The sequence below is a fragment of the Macrotis lagotis genome, chromosome 2 (genome assembly GCF_037893015.1).
Source record: "Macrotis lagotis isolate mMagLag1 chromosome 2, bilby.v1.9.chrom.fasta, whole genome shotgun sequence".
In the NCBI taxonomy this organism is placed as follows: domain Eukaryota; kingdom Metazoa; phylum Chordata; class Mammalia; order Peramelemorphia; family Peramelidae; genus Macrotis; species Macrotis lagotis.
The window spans coordinates 133,630,486-133,651,492 of record NC_133659.1 but is presented as its reverse complement, the minus strand read 5'-3'; the positions used below and the strand labels follow the sequence as shown (position 1 = coordinate 133,651,492).

The 21,007-nt window shown below is 36.8% G+C and overlaps 1 protein-coding gene across 2 annotated transcripts in view; it reads right to left on the bottom strand.

The window, feature by feature from the left end:
- The window catches only part of SMYD3 (SET and MYND domain containing 3), a 1,048,891-nt gene that overhangs the window by 843,297 nt on the left and 184,587 nt on the right, over nt 1–21,007 (bottom strand). For both annotated transcript variants that reach the window (XM_074222846.1, XM_074222848.1), the window contains exon 2: nt 525–588. In XM_074222846.1, coding sequence (XP_074078947.1) covers nt 525–588 — 64 coding nt within the window. The remainder of the gene's footprint in view (nt 1–524; nt 589–21,007) is intronic.

Here is a 21,007-nt window from a genome sequence, read left to right as displayed (position 1 = left end):
CAGGTCTAAATTCTATTCATCCTATGGCCCGGGGTCACCAAGCTAACAGTTGAAAATTCAAAACTAAAATCCTCCAATGCCAGTTTTAAGCCTTAAAGAATATTCTTTCAGAGGACAAAAGAGGAATATCACTGGGAAGACCTTAAAATGAAGGGGGGGGGGGGGGGAGACTTTAAAGGTAGCAAGGAGATGCAAGAGTATATTTTTAAAAAAATAAAGAATGTGATAAGAGGAACAAATCACACTGAAGTAGACTTTCTAATCAAATTAAAAGAAGAGGCATTTTATTAGACAGTAATTGCATTTATTACCAAGTGATTAAGCATAAAGTTAACCAGAAAGGTCATGTTGAAAATTAATTAAATACCTTTTAAAGAGTTCCAGAACAAGTTTCAAAGAATTTAATGTAGTAGAAAGGGGGATGGGATATATATAAGCCATGGGAAACAAAAAAAAATGGAAGAGATAAATATTCAAACTGCTTTGCTTATCCATGAAAAGGAGTCAAATTTTTTCAATTTTACCTGACATTCTGAGCCACAGTATCTGGCAATTTTGCATTGAGAACATCGAAGCAGTTTTTCCTTCCTGTTTAAAAAAAAAAAACAAAGCCTTTATTAGGACATGAGAGATTTTCATTGTATCCAATTAGATGAATTTATATAACCCAGATGATGAAAGGAAAGTGGCATCAGTCAGTCAAGTCAGTAAGTCAATGTCAATGGTCCTCTCAGAAATGGAAGGATGAACAACAAGCAGTCTGCCAATATGCAATTATTAAGCACTTACTGGGTCCAAGGTACTGTCCTAAGTACTAGAGATGACCAAAGAATGGAAAAAAATAGTCCCTATCCTCAAGTTGCTTATAGCCCAAGGAGGGAAACAAAAGGCAAACAACTACATACAAAAATGATATAGACAGGATAAATTTGAGATAATCAACAACAGGAAGGCACTAGCATCACTTTGGTGTTCATAAGCTTTGTCTTGCCAAGTGCTGGGCTCCATGATACTCACCATCTTCTCTTCAGGAAAAGGGTCTTCTCTTCCCCCATTTCCAGGTCCCCTCTATCTGCCTTCCTCTATTAGAATGGAAGTTCCACCAGGGTAAGAAAAGTCTTGTTTTATTTGTAGTTTCATGCTTAGCAAATTCCCTGAAATATGTTTGTTGTTGCTAAGTCATTTCAGTTAAATCCAACCTTTGTGATCCCCATTGGGGTTCTCTCAGCAAAGATACTAGAGTGGTTTTTCATTTTCTTCTCTGGTAAATGCAGTGGATTCACTTTCTCAGAGGTTAAGTGATTTGCCCTGGATCATGTAGTTAAGTGTCTGCAGCTGAATTTGAACTCCCATCTTCCTGACTCTGGGTCCAGTTCTCTCTCTCCACTGAAACAACAGCTCCCTCAATGCTGATATGCCTAGCATATAAGAAGCACTTAATAAATGCTTTATCTATCTATTTGAAAAATGGTCTTTCCTTCCTTAGAATTCTCTTATTGAACTATTCCAAAATCCCCTGCCTCCCCTTTCTCCAATATCCATCCTCTACACAACTGTCAAATTTATATTCCTGAAGCACATGTCTGATTATGTCACTCTTATTTAAAAAACTTCAGGGGCTTTCTATTACCTCTAATATCTCTTTTTTTTTTTTTAGGTTTCTGCAAGGCAAATGGGGTTAAGTGGCTTGCCCAAGGCCACACAGCTAGGTAATTAAGTGTCTGAGATTGGATTTGAACCCAGGTACTCCTGATTCCAAGGCCCGTGCTTTATCCACTATGCCACCTAGCTGCCCCTTATTACCTCTAATATCAAGTATCAATTGCTCTGTTTGGCATTAAAACCCTTCATAATCTGGTTCTAGCCTCTTTCCCAAATCAGTGAACATTTTTCTTTTTTTTACAGTCAAATTAGCCTACTTCTATGTATAAATATAGTCCTTGTTATCCATGATTTTCATTTCTCAGTTCTCTATCTCTACACAGGCTGGGCCAACTCCATTGAACAGAATGTTCTACTTCTCATCTGTCCTTTAAAGACTCAAAGGCCACATCACACAAGAGGGCTTTCTTGATCCTTGTTCTCCATCTCTCCTCCATTGATATGATTCTTCTTCCAAAATGATTTTGTATTTACTTTGTATTTATTTTGTATTAGACTTAGTCATCTATGGGTCATTTCCACGAAATGGATGTAAGCTCCCTGAAGGCAGAAAATGTTTTGTTTTTGTCTTTGTATCCATAACACCTAACATGGTTCCCTTCCTATTCTCTTCATTCTGGCTATTCTAGACAATTCCCAAGTAGCTCCCATCTTCAGGCCTTTGTATCTTCATGTTCTTCATGTGTGAAATATCTTCTTTATTCAAAACACAGTTCAAGTTTTTCATCTCTGAACTTCCTTCTTTATTCAAAGCACAGTTCAAGAGCAACTTTTTGCCAGAAAACTTCCTAGAGGAATTAGTGATTTCAAAATATCTTGTATTTACTTGTGTTTCTCCCTACCATAGGGCAACTAGGTGGCACAGTGGATAAAGTACTAGTCCTGGAGTCGGGATGATCCAATCTCAAAAAGAATCAGCAAGAGATGTTAAGGGGAATAAGGTTGAAAGCTGGATAGAAATCAACTTCTGTACCCTAAGGCCAAAAAGATGTGAATGGAATTTAAAGTGACTAACTGGATTATAAATAGGGTTAGGAATTCAGGGAAGTGTTACAGCTCTCAGAATGTTGACACTTAATCCAATATGCCTCCCACTGGAACATAGGAAGGACACTTAAGACAGCTGCCAAAACCCAGAATTGTCATTCCCAAAGGAAGGTCCCTAACCTTTACTCTTTTATTACTCTTCAATCCTGTCCTACTCTTCAAGACCCCATATGGGGTTTTCTTGGCAAAGATACTGGAGTGAATTGTCATTTCCTTCTCCAGTGGTTTAAGGAAAACAGAAATTAAGTAACTTGCCCAGGATCACATAGTGAGTTTCTGAGGGCAGAGTTGAACTTTCTGACTCCAAGTCCATTGAGCTAACCATTGGACCACCTAGCTGCCTCCAACCTCAAGTCTAGGGATTCCAATTCTAATAGAATTCTATTCTAGTAGGAGCAACTATATTACATTCATAGATTTCCTGCCTCAAGTTTTAAGTTTTATGTGTATCCCTACAAAGAGATGGAAACTGGAAATAAATATTGCTAGTCTCTCCCATCAACCTAACAAGATCCTATCATCTTCCCCCAACATCACTACCATCCCATTCCATCCCTTTGCCCAAGACAAGGGGCCAGGCAAATTATTTAGAGGATCAGATAAATTTCACTAAGGTTCTAGATAGAGTTAGGTGGCACAGTGGATAGAGCACTGTGCTGGAGTTAAGAGGACCTGAGTTCAAATCCAGCCTGACACTTAATAATTGCCTAGCTGTGTGATCTTGGGCAAGTCACTTAATCCCATTGCCTTAATTAAATAAAACCAAAAAAGAAAAAAGAAAAGGAAAGGAAAAAGAAACACTGGATTGGGGGAAAAATCTTACAAAAAAACATGCCCTATTTCAAAATGTTCATATACAAATAGCTATTTGAAAATGAGCTTGTAAAAGCAGTTTCTAGTTACCATACTGTGATATAAACATAATAAAACATGATTTTAAGATCTTAATTTTTTTAAAAAGACAAAATTAGCTTTCTTTATTCCACAATGCCAGAAGTTAATGAAAGAGTTATTTGTATTTATTATCTTGCCATCACAGCATCATACACTGCTCACAAAAGATTAATATTGAGCCCTGGTTAAAGTCATATCCCATCATTCTAGACTCTCTTCCTAAGGACTGTCCCTAGAACAGTCTGTTCTTAATAACTCAGTTCTACAAAGAAGTATTCTTTTTTCTTACTACTGTTGAACATATTCAAGATGACTTGTGGAGAGACCAGATATGAGCATGGTAAGAGTAATGCTTCATTCTCCCTCTAACTCACAAACCTACAATTTGCTGCATCAATGAATTTTAACATAGAAATTGAGTAAAGCAAATAGCATGATGATTCAAAACACTTAAATAATTTACTTCCCATTTAATGTATAATATAAATTCTTTAAAATGAGTTATTCATAGAGTTTTGGCTTATTTTTTATGCATTAAGCTCCTAAGTAATGCAAATTTAAATTTTCCAATTTTAAAAAATGATCAAATGAACCCATGAGGAAAAAATGTCAGGATTGGAAGCAGCTGGAACTAAGAAAAGAGAGGGAAAAAATAGAGAAGTGGAGACCTCCCATTGCTTAGCACTCTGCCCTGGTGCATCTTGATAGTTAATAAATGTTTATTGATTAAGTGAATGAATGAATTCTACAGTCCTATTTAAAACAGTCTTGGTCATAAACTGCGTCCCTTTCCACAGATCTGACAGGTAAACTACTCCTTGATCTTCTAGTTTGCTTATAATATTGTTTTTTATATCTAGATCCTGTATCCATTTTGATCTTATCTTGGTATAGGGTGTGAGGCATTGGTCTAATTCAAGTTTCTTCCATACTAACCTCTCATTTTCCCAACAGTTTTTATCAAAGAGAGAGATTTTACACCAATAACTGGACTCTTTGAGTTTATCAAATAGCAGATTACTATAATCATTTCTTGCTATTGTACCTAGTCTATTCCACTGATCTACCACTCTATTTCTTATTCAATTACCAGATAGTTTTGATGACTGATGATTTATAATATAATTTTAGATCTGGTAGGGCTAAGCCACCTTCTTTTGCACTTTTTTTTTCATTAAATCCCTGGAGATTATTGACTTTTTATTTCTCCATATGAATTTACTTCCAAGTTTTTCTAACTCATTGAAGTAATTTTTTTGGAATTTTGATTGGTAGGGCACTAAACAAGTAGTTTAATTTTGTTATAATTGCCGTTTTTATTACATTTGCTCAGCCTACCTATGAGCAACTGATATTTGCTTATTTTATTTGTGTGAGAAGTGTTTTGTAATTGTCTTCAAAAAGTTTCTGAGTCTGTCTTTACAGGTAGACTTTCAGGTATTTTATATTGTCTGAGATTACTTTGAATGGGATTTCTCTTTCTAGCTCTTTCTGCTACATCTTGCTAGTCATATATAGAAATGCTGAGGATTTATGAGAGTTTATTTTATATCCTGCGACTTTGCTAAAGTTGCAAATTATTTCTAGTGGTTTTTTTAGATGATTTTTTGGGATTCTCTAGGTATGCCATCATGCCATCTTAACAAACTGTGGTATATGTGTATGTGATGGAACACTATTTTTCTATTAGAACCCAGGAGAGATGGGCATTCAGGGAAGCCTGGAAGCTTTTGCATGAACTAATACTGAGCGAGATGACCAGAACCAGAAGAACATTAGACACCCTAACAGCAACATGGGGATGATGATCAACCTTAATGGACTTGCTCATACCAACATGTAACAATCAGGCAAAATTTTGGGGTGTCTGTGACAGAGAATGCCATCTGTATCCTAAGAAAGAATTGTGTAGTTTGAACAAAGACCAAGGACTATTACCTTTAATTTTAAAAAAAAGTTGTCATTACGTAATTCTGCTTTATCTCATACTATATGTTTCTTCCTTATGGATATGATTTCTCTCTCATCACATTCAACTTAGATTAATCCATACTATGGGAATTATGTAAAGACTAGCAAACTGCCTTCTGTGAGTGGGGGCGGGGAAGGAAGCGAGACTGAGGGGGGAATTATAAAACTCAAAAATAAATAAAACCTTTCTAAAATTTAAAAAAATGTTTAAAAAACAGTCTTGGGACTAGTGCTGGTCAAATGAAAAATTTAGTGGCAGTAAAAGGGAAAGGAAAGTTAGATATTCTAATTTAAAGAAAGAGACACAGAAATACAAAAAAGCAGACAGAAAAAACAATTGAATTGATTGTTATATGGAAGGCCATTGATGTATCCTAGTTGGCCCTAAGGGAAGTGAGCAGAGATTACAGCAAAGCAAATTTCAGTTGAATATGTCATATAAGGAAGAACTTTCTCACAATTAGAGCTGACCAGAAATGAACTCAGTTGGCCTACTGAGGTAGTCAGTTCTCTTTCATGAGAGGTATTTAAGCAGATGTTGGAAAATCTTTGCAGATTCCTGCATCAAGTAAGGAACATGAAAAGATTATCTCTGAAATGCCTTCCCTATCTGTAAGGCGAGACCGTTTCCATTAGATAAACTATTCTGTCCAAAGATGAAATAATTACAAAGTAAGACGCAAGGAGATTGGGGTCTAAGTCTCAAAGGAAAAGAATGCTACATTTTTAAAATGCTACTCTATTTTTACACTCTTGCCAGAATCTTCCTCTTTGCAATACTGCTCATGTCAGTGTATTCCCTGGATTGGAACTCCTAAAGGGAGAGTAATAAAAAAAAATTAAGGTGATTTTACTAATAGAATGGGAAAATGGGATAAAATTTTTCACTAAAATACCTATAGTACTAAAAAGTATGCAATAATACCCTGTTTCCTTATATTCTGGGAGATAAACAGTCTATGTCTGAAGCAGAGTAAGTGGATCTTAGAGGAAATAAATTTTTTAAAAAGGCATGCTAAAAAAAGATCCCAACTTATTTTTCAAGCAGTCCCCAGTGTGCTACATCAGAGTTTGCCAATTAAAGAGACAAAATTCTTGGTTGCTCAGTGTCAATTATAGAGACAAAATTCTTGGTGGTTCAGTGTCAGGCAGATCAGTTCACAATGAGTGACCAAAATTAGCTTTCTTACTCTGCTGGAATTGAGGGTTCCCATTAACATATTAAACCTGAGATTTCCCTACCATCTCTGAAGAGGTTGGAAAATATGAGTTACATAATAGCAGACTTTCTTAGTGTATTGATTTGTTTTTCTGGACAGTTTCTCCCTATCCTCTTTTCTCTTTTGATTTTCATCACCATAATAAATGGTTCCCTAGGAGGACGCACTGGGACACATAGGTGATAGAAAAACAAATAGTTATTGATTACAATAAAAATTATTTCAAAGGCCAAATCTATATAAATAAGCACACATAATAAAGTTTTTGAGGTAATAAGTTAAGGTAAGCAATATACTCTATAAAATGGGTAGCCCTCTTCAGGTCAAGAAGATCATACTAAGATGATGGTCAATGGTGAGGTTAGAAAGGAAAATGTCAAATGGAATTCAGAGGAATTCTAGGAAAATTTCACAGTGGCAAATGCTACCTACTACAAAACTCATTTAAAACTCCATAAAGTGAGATGAAACTCATCCTAACAGCAAAACTTATACAGAATATCCCCAGATTTAAAGACATGACCTTGGGCAGAGGGAGTGGGTGGTGACTAAATTTTCCTTCCCTCAATGAGATCCCTTAGTTCCCTACAAATTCATTCACTGCTTCCCCCACCCATGCTCCCAATATTTCTAGAATCACAAGATTATAGATGCTTTCTAGAATCTTAAGATCATAAATTTAGAATTGGGAGGGATTTTGAAGGTCCCTACAGATGAGGAAACAGGTTCAGAAATGTTAAATGACTTGACTAGGGTCATGTAGATTAAGTGTCACAGCACCTGAATCCAGAGTTTTCTAGAGTCTAGCACTCTATGTCTCCTGTCTGCCACACTCCCCAGTTTCCAGTCTACTGTGAAGTTAGTCTACACTGCAACAGGAGCCACCTCCTAGCCAAGCTCCCTCAGGGCCAGGCACTATCCAGAAATACAGCCTTGTGACGCTTCTACCAACATAACACCATGCTGTCTGGTTTAATCAGAGCCTTCTATTGTCAAAGCTGTCATCAGGAATGTTGATAGATTGGAATTTCAAATGTGAGGCATACAGGTCACCAGCAAAATGCCCAAGTTAAAGCTAGAAGTTGGGGACTGCTAAGGTGGTGAAAACCAGTTGTTAAGATTATATTCCAGAAATAGGCAAACCCTACAAATTGGGGCTTGACTGTTTTGTTGATTGTCTAGACTTAAGAAAGTGAAAGGGAAAAAAATGTTTGTAATAATGCAGATTAAACTGAAAAGTGTGTATCCATTTGTCCCCCCAGAGAACAAGTTGTCAAACATTTACCAGCATACCACCAGCTGAAGGAGACTAAGGTGGTCATTCTCCACCTACTCATTTTATAACTGAGATGAAGTGACTTGCCTAAGATGATAAAAGTATTAAGTGGCAAACTCAGACTTTGAATCCAAGCTCTCTCTTCTCTCCATTCACCATATTTCCTGATCAGATGGTTTTAATAAAATATTTAAAGAAAGTATCTGCAATGAAGACTCCAATAGGTATTTTCCAAAGAATCAGGAACATAAATGTTCTGAGGAGAAAAGGGAAGGGAAGAATTGTGATTATAGAATAATAGGCTCTCAAGATGTTCTTTTCCCCATTTCAGTAGACTGTTAAACTCCCTGTTGGCAGGGGCTGTTTCATTTTTGTCATTGTACCTACCCCCCCACCCCACCCCCAGTCCTAGCCCAGTATATATATAGATAGATATATAATATATAGATATTTAATAAATGTTTCATGAACTGAACTGAATTAATCAGAAACATTTAAATAAAGAAAGCTTAAAGTTATTAGGATAATGTTATAGCATAAGAGATTTCAAGTTGGAAGGGACCTTGGAGATCATCTAGTCAAAACCCTTCATTTTCACAAATGAGAAAACTGAGGCTCAGAAAGGGTAATTGACTTGACTAGGGTCATCTAGCTACTGTCAGAGACAGAATTTGAATTTTTAAAAATCCAGAAAGAAGAAAACAAAGATTCATACTTTTAATCTTCTTATCAAATATCTTTGACATTGCATAATCATTGTCATTTAACTAGATATTGGATCATTTTCTTGTGGAATCTTATGAAAGTGGAATGCTACACTTTGAGGCAAATATTACCTAAAAGAAAGATATGCTTTTCTAGCCCAAGGTAGTGCAATGATCAGGGACCAAATTAAATACAAAGAAAAATGCCATGCCTAATGATCTCCATTTACTATAAACATATACAAAGAATTGAATAGCATATAGAGATTTTTCATTCCTGTTTCCAGGTGATAATTATGTTGCCCAAAGGCCTTTTTAATATTAAAGAGATACATTTCCTCTATCCATCTCTGTATCTTTTTTTTTTTAAAAGAAATACATAAATGGGATTTAGGTCTAAGAAAAGTATATTTGATTATATGCCATCTTTGTTTGGATGAAAAGGTCAATGAATACTCTGGTCATCTGTTTTTCATTCCATTTTCCAAAATATAAAGTTCTATACTTGGTACTTAATAGTAGAAAATGACCTGTAACTGATATAGGTTATAACTCAGTGACAAACTACCTGCATACAACTAGACTATTACAGTAGACATCAAAATTAATTCTAAATTAGAAGAATGAACAAAAATGAGAAGATACTGCATATAACTACAATAGCTTCAACCTGAACTATGGAATGACCTGTTGATATCAAAAAGGCAGAGATATTGACCTTGACTAGGAAACTATTGTTTCCTAAAAACACTAAAACAAAAGTCACTACAATGAGAAGGACAAGGAGAGAGATAGAAACCAAAGGCAACAACAGCTTAGAATGCAAATATTCTAATAAAATACAATTGAGAATAAGAACAAGAGATAGAAAGAAAAAAATCCACTTAAAATAACTGTAGATAACATTAAATACTTGGGAATCTACCTCCCAAGACAAACCTAGAAATTGTATGAACACAATTATAAAGGTCTCCTCACCCAAATAAAGTCAGTTCTAAATAATTGGAAAAATGTCAAATGCTCATGGTTAGGTTGAGCTAATATAATAAAAATGACAATTCTGCCCAAATTAAATTACTTATTCAGTGCCATACTAATCAAACTACCAAATAAATATTTTACTGAGCTAGAAAAAAAATAGCAACAAAATTCATCTGGAGTAACAAAAGGACAAGAATAGCAAGGGAACTGATGGGAAAAAAATGTTAAGGAAGGTAGCCTAGCTCTACCAGATCCAAAAATATACTATAAAGCAGCAGTCATCAAAACTACCTGGTACTGGTTAAGAAATAGTGCAATGGATCAGTGGATGACGACAGGTTCAAAACATACACAAAGACACCAGCCTTTGGGATAAGAACTCACTATTTGAGAAAAATTGTTGGGAAAACTGGAAAATAGTATAGCAAACTAGGAATAGATCCACATCTCACACCCAATACCAAAATAAGGTAAAAATATGTACAGGATTTAGACATAAAGAGTGATACTAGAGATAAAAGACCAAAAAATATTCTGTGTATCTGATCTATGGAAAAGGGATAAATTTATGACCAAACAAGAATTAGAGCACATTATAAACTGCAAAAAGGAATGATTTTGACTATAATAAATTGAAAAGGTGCTGCACTAATAAAACCAATGCTGCCAAAATTAGAAGAAAAGCAGAAAGCTGGAAAACAATCTTCACCACCAGGAACTCTGATAAAGGTCTCATTTCTCAAATATATAGAGAATTGCATCAAATTTATAAGGTCACAAGTCATTCCCCAACTGATAAATGGTCAAAGGATATGAAAAGACAGTTTTCAAATGAATAAATTAAGGCTATACATAAGCATATGAAAAAATGCTCCAAATAATTGTTGATTAAAGAAATGCAAATTAAAGCAATAATGAGGTATTACCTCACATCTATTAGATTAGCCCAGATGAAAAAAAAAAAGGAAGATGATCAAGTTGGAGAGGCTGTGGGAGGATTGGGACATTGATGCATTGCTGGTGGAATTGTAAGTGGATCCAACCTTTCTGGAGAGCAATATGTAACTATGCCCAAAGAGCAATAAAACTGTTCGTACACTTTGAACCAGCAATTCCAATTCTAGGACTGTATCCAGAAGAAATTGAAAAAAAATGAAAAAGTCCTACATGTTTCAAAATATTCGAAATATTTGTAGTGGCAATGAATTAGAAAGTGAGGGGATGTACATCAATTGGGGAATGGCTAAATAAGTTATGGTACATGAATACTATGGAATATTATTGTTCTATAAGAAGCAATAAATGGTCAGACTCTAGAGAAGCATGGAATGACTTATGGGATCTGATGCTGAGAGAAGGGTATAGAGCCAAGAGAACAATTTACACATCAACATTATGAGATGAACAACCTTGACAGAAGCAACCTCTCTCAGCAGTCCAGAGGCCTAGGATAATTGTATTTGACAGATTATGGACTATATTATCCACAACCAGAGGAAGAAAAACAAAACTAAACAAAATACACAGAAAAAAACACCACTAACAAATCTGATGAACACTTTATAAAAATTATCGCATGTATCTCTTTACCTTAATTCTAATTCGTCATGCCAAAAAACTAATTTGTATGTATGTATGTATGTATGTATGTAAAATGCTAACCTGACTGTTCCCAACTGAGGGGAGGGGGGTGTGAAGGGCAGGTGAAGGGAAATTTTGTAACTTGGAAATACACATATACAAATGGATGAAAATAAATTTTAAAAAAAAGAAAGAAAAAAACAGTCCAGAAAAAAAAAATAAAATACAATGGAGAATGATGAAAGATCACACACTGGATCATCTTTTTTAAAAAAATGAAAAGTAGTAGAGATACAAATAAGTCTGTGAAAAACTTGATGAAATAACTTAGAATTTAATACATACAAAAAAGTATTTGATGCAATAAAGAAAAATTCAGTTTAAAGATTTTCTTCCAACAAAGAATTTCTCAAGTTCATAAAACAGTCTTTGATGAATGTAATCATACAGATAACTTTTTCAAAGGCATTTTGATTATATACATCAAGCACAAATTATAAGGAAGAAAGAAAATTCTTGCCCTCAGGAAGATTACATTCTAGTGGGTTAAGACAACACATAAAAGGAGAGGAGAGAAAGGAGCTGTGTTGCCCAACTGGAACTGGCCAGTTGGATGTCAGGTTGTATCATTTTTCTTCTGTGGTTTTTTTTTTTTGTGTGTGTGAGCAATTGAAGTTAAGAAACTTGCCCAGAATTACAGAGTTAGCAAGTTTCAAGTATCTGAGGTAACATTTGAACTCAAGTCCTCCTGACTGGAGGGCCAAGGGTCTACCATCTGCAACACCTGTCCTTCATTATCTGAAATAGGTCATGAATTGCAAGAGAATTAGATTTAAGTGAGGGAGGACTATATAAAATCACCAACCCAATTTTCTCCTCTTGAAAAGGAGGTTAGGGCATTGACTGTGTTCAAATTTCTAAAAACTAAGAAAATCACTCAAGTTTCTGACTAACACACAGGTATATGATAAATCTCAATAGTGCATTCAATTCCTTTTTTTTAGTCTTCTTGAATTTAAAACAAAGAGGATGAGAATTTTTAAAAACCAAAAATTTGCTCATACAATGAAGTCATACCTCTTCCAAGATTCTGATATAAATGTTAAGAAAGAAAGGAAGGAAGGAAGACAGGAAGGAAGGAAGACAGGAAGACAGGAAGACAAAGAAAGAAAGACAAAGAAAGAAAGACAAAGAAAGAAAGAAAAAAGAAAGAAAGAAAGAAAGAAAGCAATGTTGCTACAATAGCTAGTTCCAATTGGGTATCCACTGGTACAGCTCCTTCTACTACTCAAAGAAGTTGTTGATTTGTCCTTGATTCTCAGGGAGGACCATGACATCAAAGTAATGTTGTGAGATTTTCAGTACCAAATATTAAGGGAAAAAGATAAACTGTATCTCTGCCTAAGGAGGGTTCCAACTAAAACTGAGGATGTTAACAATATTTTTCTTATTTACAACTGATAAAAAGAAATGTTCTTATTCTGAATTAATTGGATCCCCAAATACATACAATCTCAAGAAATATATTTGTAGGTCATTTAAAAGCAAAAGCAAAACAATGTTTTTGCATATAATATTAAACTTTAATCTCAAATTTCAAGTAAATAGCTTGTATGTTTTCCTGCTTGATTTATTGAGTTTATTTTTCTTTAAATTAGATCAGAATGACAAGCTGCAAATTTGTCTAATTCAAGAAGCTTTAACTTTAAAATATTAAAAATGTTTACTTAAATGTTTCATCTGCAGAAACCAAAATTAGAGCAGATTGGTATATCTTCAATAATATTAAAAGGCAATTACAACCACTAACATTCTGTTTGCTTTAAAGGAAGCAATTGTCTGTTACAAGTTAAAGAGGCAATTAACATTTATAAGAGCACAGAGCTAAACTTTCCTCATTACATTGGAGTGTTTCTCTAGGAAAAGACATTCCATGCTACAGGTCAGACTAATAGCTACTAATCTAAAACTGGTTATTGGATTACTGGAATAAAAAATGCCGCATCCATGTTTGTCAGCCCAGCATACATACCTAAACTGGAGAAATGTGGCCAATGAGAATTCTTGAAAAGGAGGCTGGGGCATTGACTGTGTTCAAATTTCTAGAAACTAAGAAAATCACAAGTTTCTGACTAACACACAGGTGTATGATAAATCTCAATAGTGCATTCAATTCCTCTTTTGAGTCTTCTTGAATTTAAAACAAAGAAGATGAAAATTTTTAAAAACCCAAAATTTGTTCATACAACAAAGTCATACCTCTTCCAAGAAGATTCTGATATAAATATAAAGATTCTGATATAAATACAAAGTTACAGATATCCCACATCACAAGACATAAGGAATAGCTTTTTTTTTAGGTGTTTTTTTTTGCAAGGCAAACAGGGTTAAGTGGCTTGCCCAAGGCCACACAGCTAGGTAATTATTAAGTGTCTGAGACCGGATTTGAACCCAGATACTCCTGACTCCAAGGCCAGTGCTTTATCCACTATGCCACCTAGCCGCCCCAGGAATAGCTTTTTTAAAAGAATTTACATTCATTCTTTTTAAAGTAGAAGTTTCCAAGTGATGGGTGATCAAGGATTTCCTCTAGGTTTTCTATTTAATCTGATCCAAGGGTTTCCAATGACCTGTACATATTTGTTCAGTTACTATCATGTTGTCTCCTCCATTAGAGTGGTAACTATTTGAAAGAGGGGATTGTCTTCCTGTTTATTTGCATTCTTGCCTTTCTTTATATCTCCAGTCCATACCCAAGTCAAGAGATCACACTCCTGATGTCACTGGTACTCTTCTTGTGCAGAAAACAAACAACAGTAACAGTTCTTAGAGCAGCACCTGAGATTAAAGTGGTACTTGTTTATTGACTGACTGACAACAGGTTTTCACCCTTAGTGTTTGGTTGGAAGAAAAATTCTGTTCCAAAGGATGAATTTTATGTACTTTCTCTTATCAGAAAATGAAAAGGTATTAGGTCAAACACTACAGTCTCCAAAGAATTAAAATTGAATATCTACCAGAGGGTGAGAAAGATGTACATGGTGATGGGAATAGGTGGCAACATATTATAAAGGAAGAATTATGAATAAAAATGTCATAGGAGCATAAATTTCAAACTGGATAAAAATCTAAAACATCATGTATACCAAGCTGCTTTGTTGACAGATGGGGAAACTGAGGCCCAAAAAGGTCCAGTGATTTAGCCAAAGTCACACAAGTTAAAAAGGGCAGAATCACTGTTCCCCCCCCCCCCCCCCTTATAGCATTCTGCCTCTATCATTAAAGGAATCTATGTCTGGAAAAAAGGACTGGTTGAAGAGCTGAGGGTCTTTCAGCCCAAGCTGGGATGTGTTGGCCCAGAGCTAAACAGTTCCCATTTTCAATGTAAGCACATTTGCTTCAGAAAGTCCTACCAATAAAGGCTTGAATTATTGTTTTGTTGACTGTTAAGATTAAGAAAGTGTTAATATTGAAGTTTAAATTTTAAAGTGTGTGTGTATTTCTTTCTCTCTCCCTCCAGGGCCTAAATTAAATTAAATATTTAACTACCAGAACCCTGTATTGCTCTATAAACAATGCTTGAGCTCAGGGAATGACTTCATTACCAGACTAGATGCTTTGTGAGTAGAGGCTAACAATAACAACAATAATAATAGGCATTTATGTAGTACTTTACATTTAATGATCTCAAGTTGGAAAATCAAGGAAGATTCACAGTATTGTGGGTAGATCCCCTGTGGCAAACTTAGGGAAGGAAATACATGGACAAGGATGAGAACCCTGGGTAAGATAGAATCGTATTGTGAGAGGGACTATCCACTTCAATAATATTGAGCAATATTGAGCATTTAAACACTGGAGGATGTAAATTGAACAATTTGATCTTGAATAATCTAGTTCCCTGATGACAGAATACAAAAAATGAAGTACTCGTTAATTTTTTTTGCAAGGCAAACGGGGTTAAGTGGCTTGCCCAAGGCCACACAGCTAAGTAATTATTAAGTGTCTGAGACCGGATTTGAACCCAGGTACTCCTGACTCCAAAGCCGGTGCTTTATCCACTACGCCACCTAGGCTCCCCTCATTAATTTTTTAAATAACATTTTTCACCATTAGAGCCTAACTCATTGTCCCATTAAAGGAATATAACCATCTCAGATATCTTGTATCTACTGCTGTTTCTTGTGAGTAATTCTATTTTCTTTTTAAGCCTCTCAATTTGTAACTATTTTAACCTGTACGCTACTCCAATCCTTTCAGCAACACTGCAAACAAATTTTAAACAAATATATGAGAGTAGAATTTCACATTATGACCCATGGTCAAGCTCCATGACAGAAAATGTTTCCTAGAGTTCTGCAAAGAGGATAGAAGCCCCACGGGTTTCACTGTTCTAGTAATGGTTTTGCCAGGGTCAACAATTAAATGATCAATAAAGTAAACTATATTTATTAAATACTTAATATACATTAGGTACTGACCGAAGCACTGAGAGTCAGCAATTCTTATTTTCAATGAGCTTTCATCTTCCCTCTCAATGCCTTAGCCTCTGACTAAAATCCATTCCCCCCTTTCATAGAGTCCTCGTATTCCTTTAAGATGCACTACCTTGTACATGTTGTTGTTCATCCTTCCTTCTCAAAGAGAACTAATAAGATTATGAGGATGATTCAATGCATTCCAAGCCTTTGCCAATCATCTTGATTTCTACACCAAACCTTTCCTAGCTTCCCCAATTGTTAGCGCCCTCCCTCCCAAACATGGGGGGGAAGGAGAGGGGGGGGGAAATATAGGGGTTTTTATTAATACTCTATATAGTTTACATGTCCATTTACATGTCCATTTTCCCCTTTATATTGAGAGAAGACATTTTTCATTCTCTGTAATTCATATCTCCAGTCTAGCACAGTGCTGACACATAGTAAGCACTTAATAAATGATTGATTAGCTAATATATTCTATCTAGGGAAACAACATAAACTATAACAGTAGTTACAAAATATAAAGATTAGGTATTGGGCATGGATAGAATATTAGCATCTGAGGATCTACCTCCTAAGTAGGAGGTAGAATTTAAGCTGAGGGAGAGATTCCAAGCAAGGTGGTGGTGGTGATTAGTTGCATAGTAAGCAATTCCAGAGTGAGAGTTCAGAAGTCTCATACTGAGTAATCCAGCCAGTGTGGGAAAGAACATGAAATGGACTCTAGAAAGTAAATTAATTCAGATGAGAGAATCAGGTAGTCAGAGAAGGCAGAGAAGTGACGAGACAAAGAGACTTATTTTTCATAAAGAAAACTTTACCTTTTTATATAACATTTTAGTATCATAAAGTTTTAAAATGTTTACCAGAATACAATCAAATAAATTAATGAGAACTCTAATTCTAGTCTGGGGCAGCTAGGTGGTACAATGGATAGAGTGCTGGGCCTGGAGGCAAGAAGATTCATTTTTCTGAGTTCAAATCTGACCTACTGTGTGACCCTGGGCAAACCACTTCACCCTATAGGCTTCAGTTTCCTCAACTATAAAATGAGTTGGAGAAGAAAATGGCAAAACATACCAGCATCTCTGCCAAGAAAATCCCAAAAGGTTCATGAAAAATTGAACATAACTGAAAACGACTAAACAAAAATTCTGTTGTCTACTAGAAGCTTTATTCTCAATAGCTTTTGAAAGAGAGAACAAATGTGCATCCTCCATTTTGATTCTTCCTTTGTAGTGAAAAAACAGCAATCAATACCCATAGTAATTGCTAGAATGTGAATTATGTTTTAAAATTTGCAAAGCTACGTATGATACCTCATTTGACACTCACAATCACCCTTGAAGTAGATACTATTATTATCCAGATTTTGCAAAAGAGGAAAATGAAGCAAGCAAAGGTTAAATGACTTGTCCAGGGTCATAAAGCTTACATATAACTGTGGCAGGATTCTGACTCAGGACTTTTAATCCCAGGGTCAGCCATCTATCTACCTAGCTGCCCTACAGATGACAGAACAGAAAATCATGATTCCCTAAGATAAGTTAAAAAGCTTTGGATTGTAAGCACACTTACAAGGAATAGTGCACGGAACATTTTTTGCAATTTATTTGAATGGAAAGTGTCTTAGCCAAGAAATACTAGATAAAGAGCTATGGCAGCTATGGTCAATTGATAAGGCAGCTAAATGACCCAGCAGTCAGAGCTGGACTGGAGTCAGGTTAGACTAGAGTTCAGGGACTAAAGTCAAGAAAAACTGAATTCAAATATGATCACAGATTCTTAAGAGCTATATGACCTTCAACAAGTCAATTCACTTGTTTTTGGCCTCAGTTTTCTTAAATGTAAAATAAGGATAATATCAGCACCCACCTTGCAGGGGTATTAGGATCAAAGGAGAAGATATTTGTAAACATTTAGCACAGTGCTTCACACATAACTATATAAATGCTTGTTTCTTGTCTTTCTACTTCCTTCCCTCTCTCCCTTCCTTCCATTTAGTCTATAAAATAAACTCACTTTATATAGTTTTTTAAATGGCTTTATTATTAATAACAAGCAAGACATAAAGCAGGGAGATGTATGGTAGCCAAAGAACTTTCAGACTTTCATTAAGAATACAGAGTAGAGGGGGCGGCGCCAAGATGGGGACAAGAGAGAAACTTCTCTTAGAAGCTCTTTCATAAAACTTCGAAACTAAGGACTCTAACTAAACTTTCAAGAGACAAGAACCCACAGGGACCCAGTGAGGCAGTTCTCCTACTTAAGGTAACCTGGAAAGGAGCAGAAAGGCTCTGCTCCCCAGGATTGGAGGGGTGGCCTGCTGGAGGGGTGACCCACCAGAGTGCCTCCCCGAGGCAGTCCCAGGGCACTGGGAGCTGCAGCTCACAGCAGTGGGGGAGTTTCCTGACCTGCACCACGGGGAGCACCAGGCACAAATTGGGGGAACAATGAGGGGACCTCTGCCAGAGCAAGCAGGTGAAGCCCAGCCCCCAGGGCACACAGCAAGCTGCTTGGCCACCCATTCCAGATCAGGAAACAGAAGCAGGCTGAGCCTGTAAGCAGGAGCCCCCAGGGCATGAGCCCATTGAGCTGAGGGAGGGGAATGAAGAGAGACTGCAGAGCTCTGTCCTCTGCCCCTGGAACAGGACTCTGGGGCTCTGACCACATTCAGCTCCTGATCACAGTCTAGGCCCCCCATAGAACAGCAGGGTCTACCCCCCACCTCAGCCCCATGGCAGAGGGGGGGAGCTTGTGGTCATTTACAGACCAGGAGGGAGGACAGAGCCTCACACACTGAGACCCTTGTGGGAGTGTCCCAAAAGCTCAGGAAGCACCCCCAAAACAGACTTAGATTGGGAAAATGAGCAAGCAGAGAAACAAGGCAAACACCACTGAGAAATACATTATCTATGAACCCAAGAAGGATCAAAATACTCAGTCTGAAGATGAGGAAGCACAAGCTCCTGCATCTAAAGACTCCAAGAAAAACAGAAATTGGACTCAGGCTATGACAGAGCTCAAAAAAGACTTTGAAAATCAAATGAGGGAGTTAGAAGAAAAACTGGGAAAAGAAAAGAGAGAGATGCAGGAAAAACATGAAAATGAAGTCAGCAGCTTAAGTCAAAGAAATCCAAAAAAATGCTGAAGAAAGTAGCATGCTAAAAACCAGCTTAGGTCAAATGGATAAAACACTTCAAAAAGTTATTGAGGAGAAGAATGCTTTAAAAAGCAAAATTAGCCAGATGGAAAAAGAGATAAGAAAACTCCCTGAGGAAAACAAATCCTTCAGACAAAGAATAGAACTCGGGGAGATTGATGAATTTACAACAAACCAGGATTCATTACTTCAAAACCAAAAACATGAAAAATTAGAAGAAAATGTGAAACATCTCATTGAAAAAACAACTGAGGGGTGGCTAGGTGGCATAGTGGATAAAGCACCAGCCTTGGAGTCAAGAATACTTGGGTTCAAATCTGGTCTCAGACACCTTGGGCAAGCCACTTAACCCCATCTACCTTGCAAAAACCTAAAAAAAAACCCCAACTGATATGGAAAACAGACTTAGGAAAGATAATTTAAAAATTATTGGAATACCTGAAAGTCATGATCAGGAAAAGAGCCTTGATATCATTTTCAAACAATTACTACAGGAAAATTGCCCTGATATTCTAGAAGCAGAGGGCAAAATAGAAATGGAGAGAATCCAACGATCCCACCGAGAAAGAGATCCCAAAAAAACAACCCTTAGGAATATTACAGCCAAATTCCAGAACTCCCAATTCAAAGAGAAAATATTACAAGCAGCCAGAAGGACACAGTTCAAATATCATGAAGCTGCAGTCAGGATCACACAGGATTTAGCAGCAACTACATTGGAAGCTCGTAGGGCTTGGAATATAATATACCGGAAAGCAAAAGAGCTTAGAATGCAACCGAGAATCAACCACCCAGCAAAAATGAATGTCCTCTTCCAGGGAAAAAGATGGACTTTCAGTGAACCAGGGGAATTTCAAATGTTCATGTTAGAATGGCCAGAGCTGAACAGAAGGTTTGATCTTCAGATACAGGACTCAGGTGAAGCATGGAGATTGAAGGAGAGAGGGAAAATATGAGGGACTTCATGATGAAATGCATGTATTCCTGCATAGAAAAATGACACTGATAATACTCATATGAACCTTCTCAGTTAATAGAGCAGGTAGAAGGAGCTTTTATAGTTGAAGCACAGGAGAAAGCTAAATTTGAAGATAAAACATGGTATAAAAATGGAGTCAATAGAAAAAAAGGGAAATGTAATGGGAGAAAGAAAAAGGAGAGGGGGAACAGACCAAGATATATCATATAATAAGTTTTTTCTTTATTACAATGAGCTATTGCAATGATATGGAAGGGGGAAGGCAAGGGGGAATGAGGGAATCTTCGCTCTCATCAAAAGTGGTTAGGAGAAGAAACAGCATGTATACTCAATGGGGTATAGACATCTGGAGTAAGAAGGGGGGACAGGGGGAAGAGGTGGGGATGTGAATGAAGGAGGAGAGGATGGACCATGGGGAAAGAGTGGTCAGATATAACACATTTTCCTTTTTACTTCTTGCAAGGAGCTGGGATTGGATGGCCTGTCCGGGACCATAGGGCCCGGTGGATGCTGGGCCTAAGGGGTGGGGTGGGGGGGGGGCTTGGGGCCTCTTGGCCCCAGGACCAGAGATCTGTCTGCTGCACCACTCAGATACCCTACAGCACAGTCAGAGTGAAAGGAAAGAGAAAATATAGTACATGGTAGTGGAGAAATACGAAAGGAGGGAGTTGTGATCAGCAATGGCAAAGGTGGAAAAATATGGATGTAACTCTTGTGATGGACTTACCATAAAGAATGTGATCCACCCACGACAGAGTTGTTGGTGTTGGAACAAAGACTCAAGTACATTTTTAATTATTATTATTTGGGGGGGGGGGCAGAGCAAATGGGGCTGGGTGGCCTGCCTGGAGCCGCATAGCAAGGTGATCTTTGGGTGTCTGAGGCCGGATTTGGACCCGGGTGCTCCTGGCTCAAGGGCCAATGCTCTGTCCACCACCCAGCCACCCCTACTATTATTACTATTTTATTTTATTTTGGGTCTTTTTTTTTCTTTTTTTTGGTTTTTGCAGGGCAGTGGGGTTGGGGTGGCTTGCATGTCACACAGCTG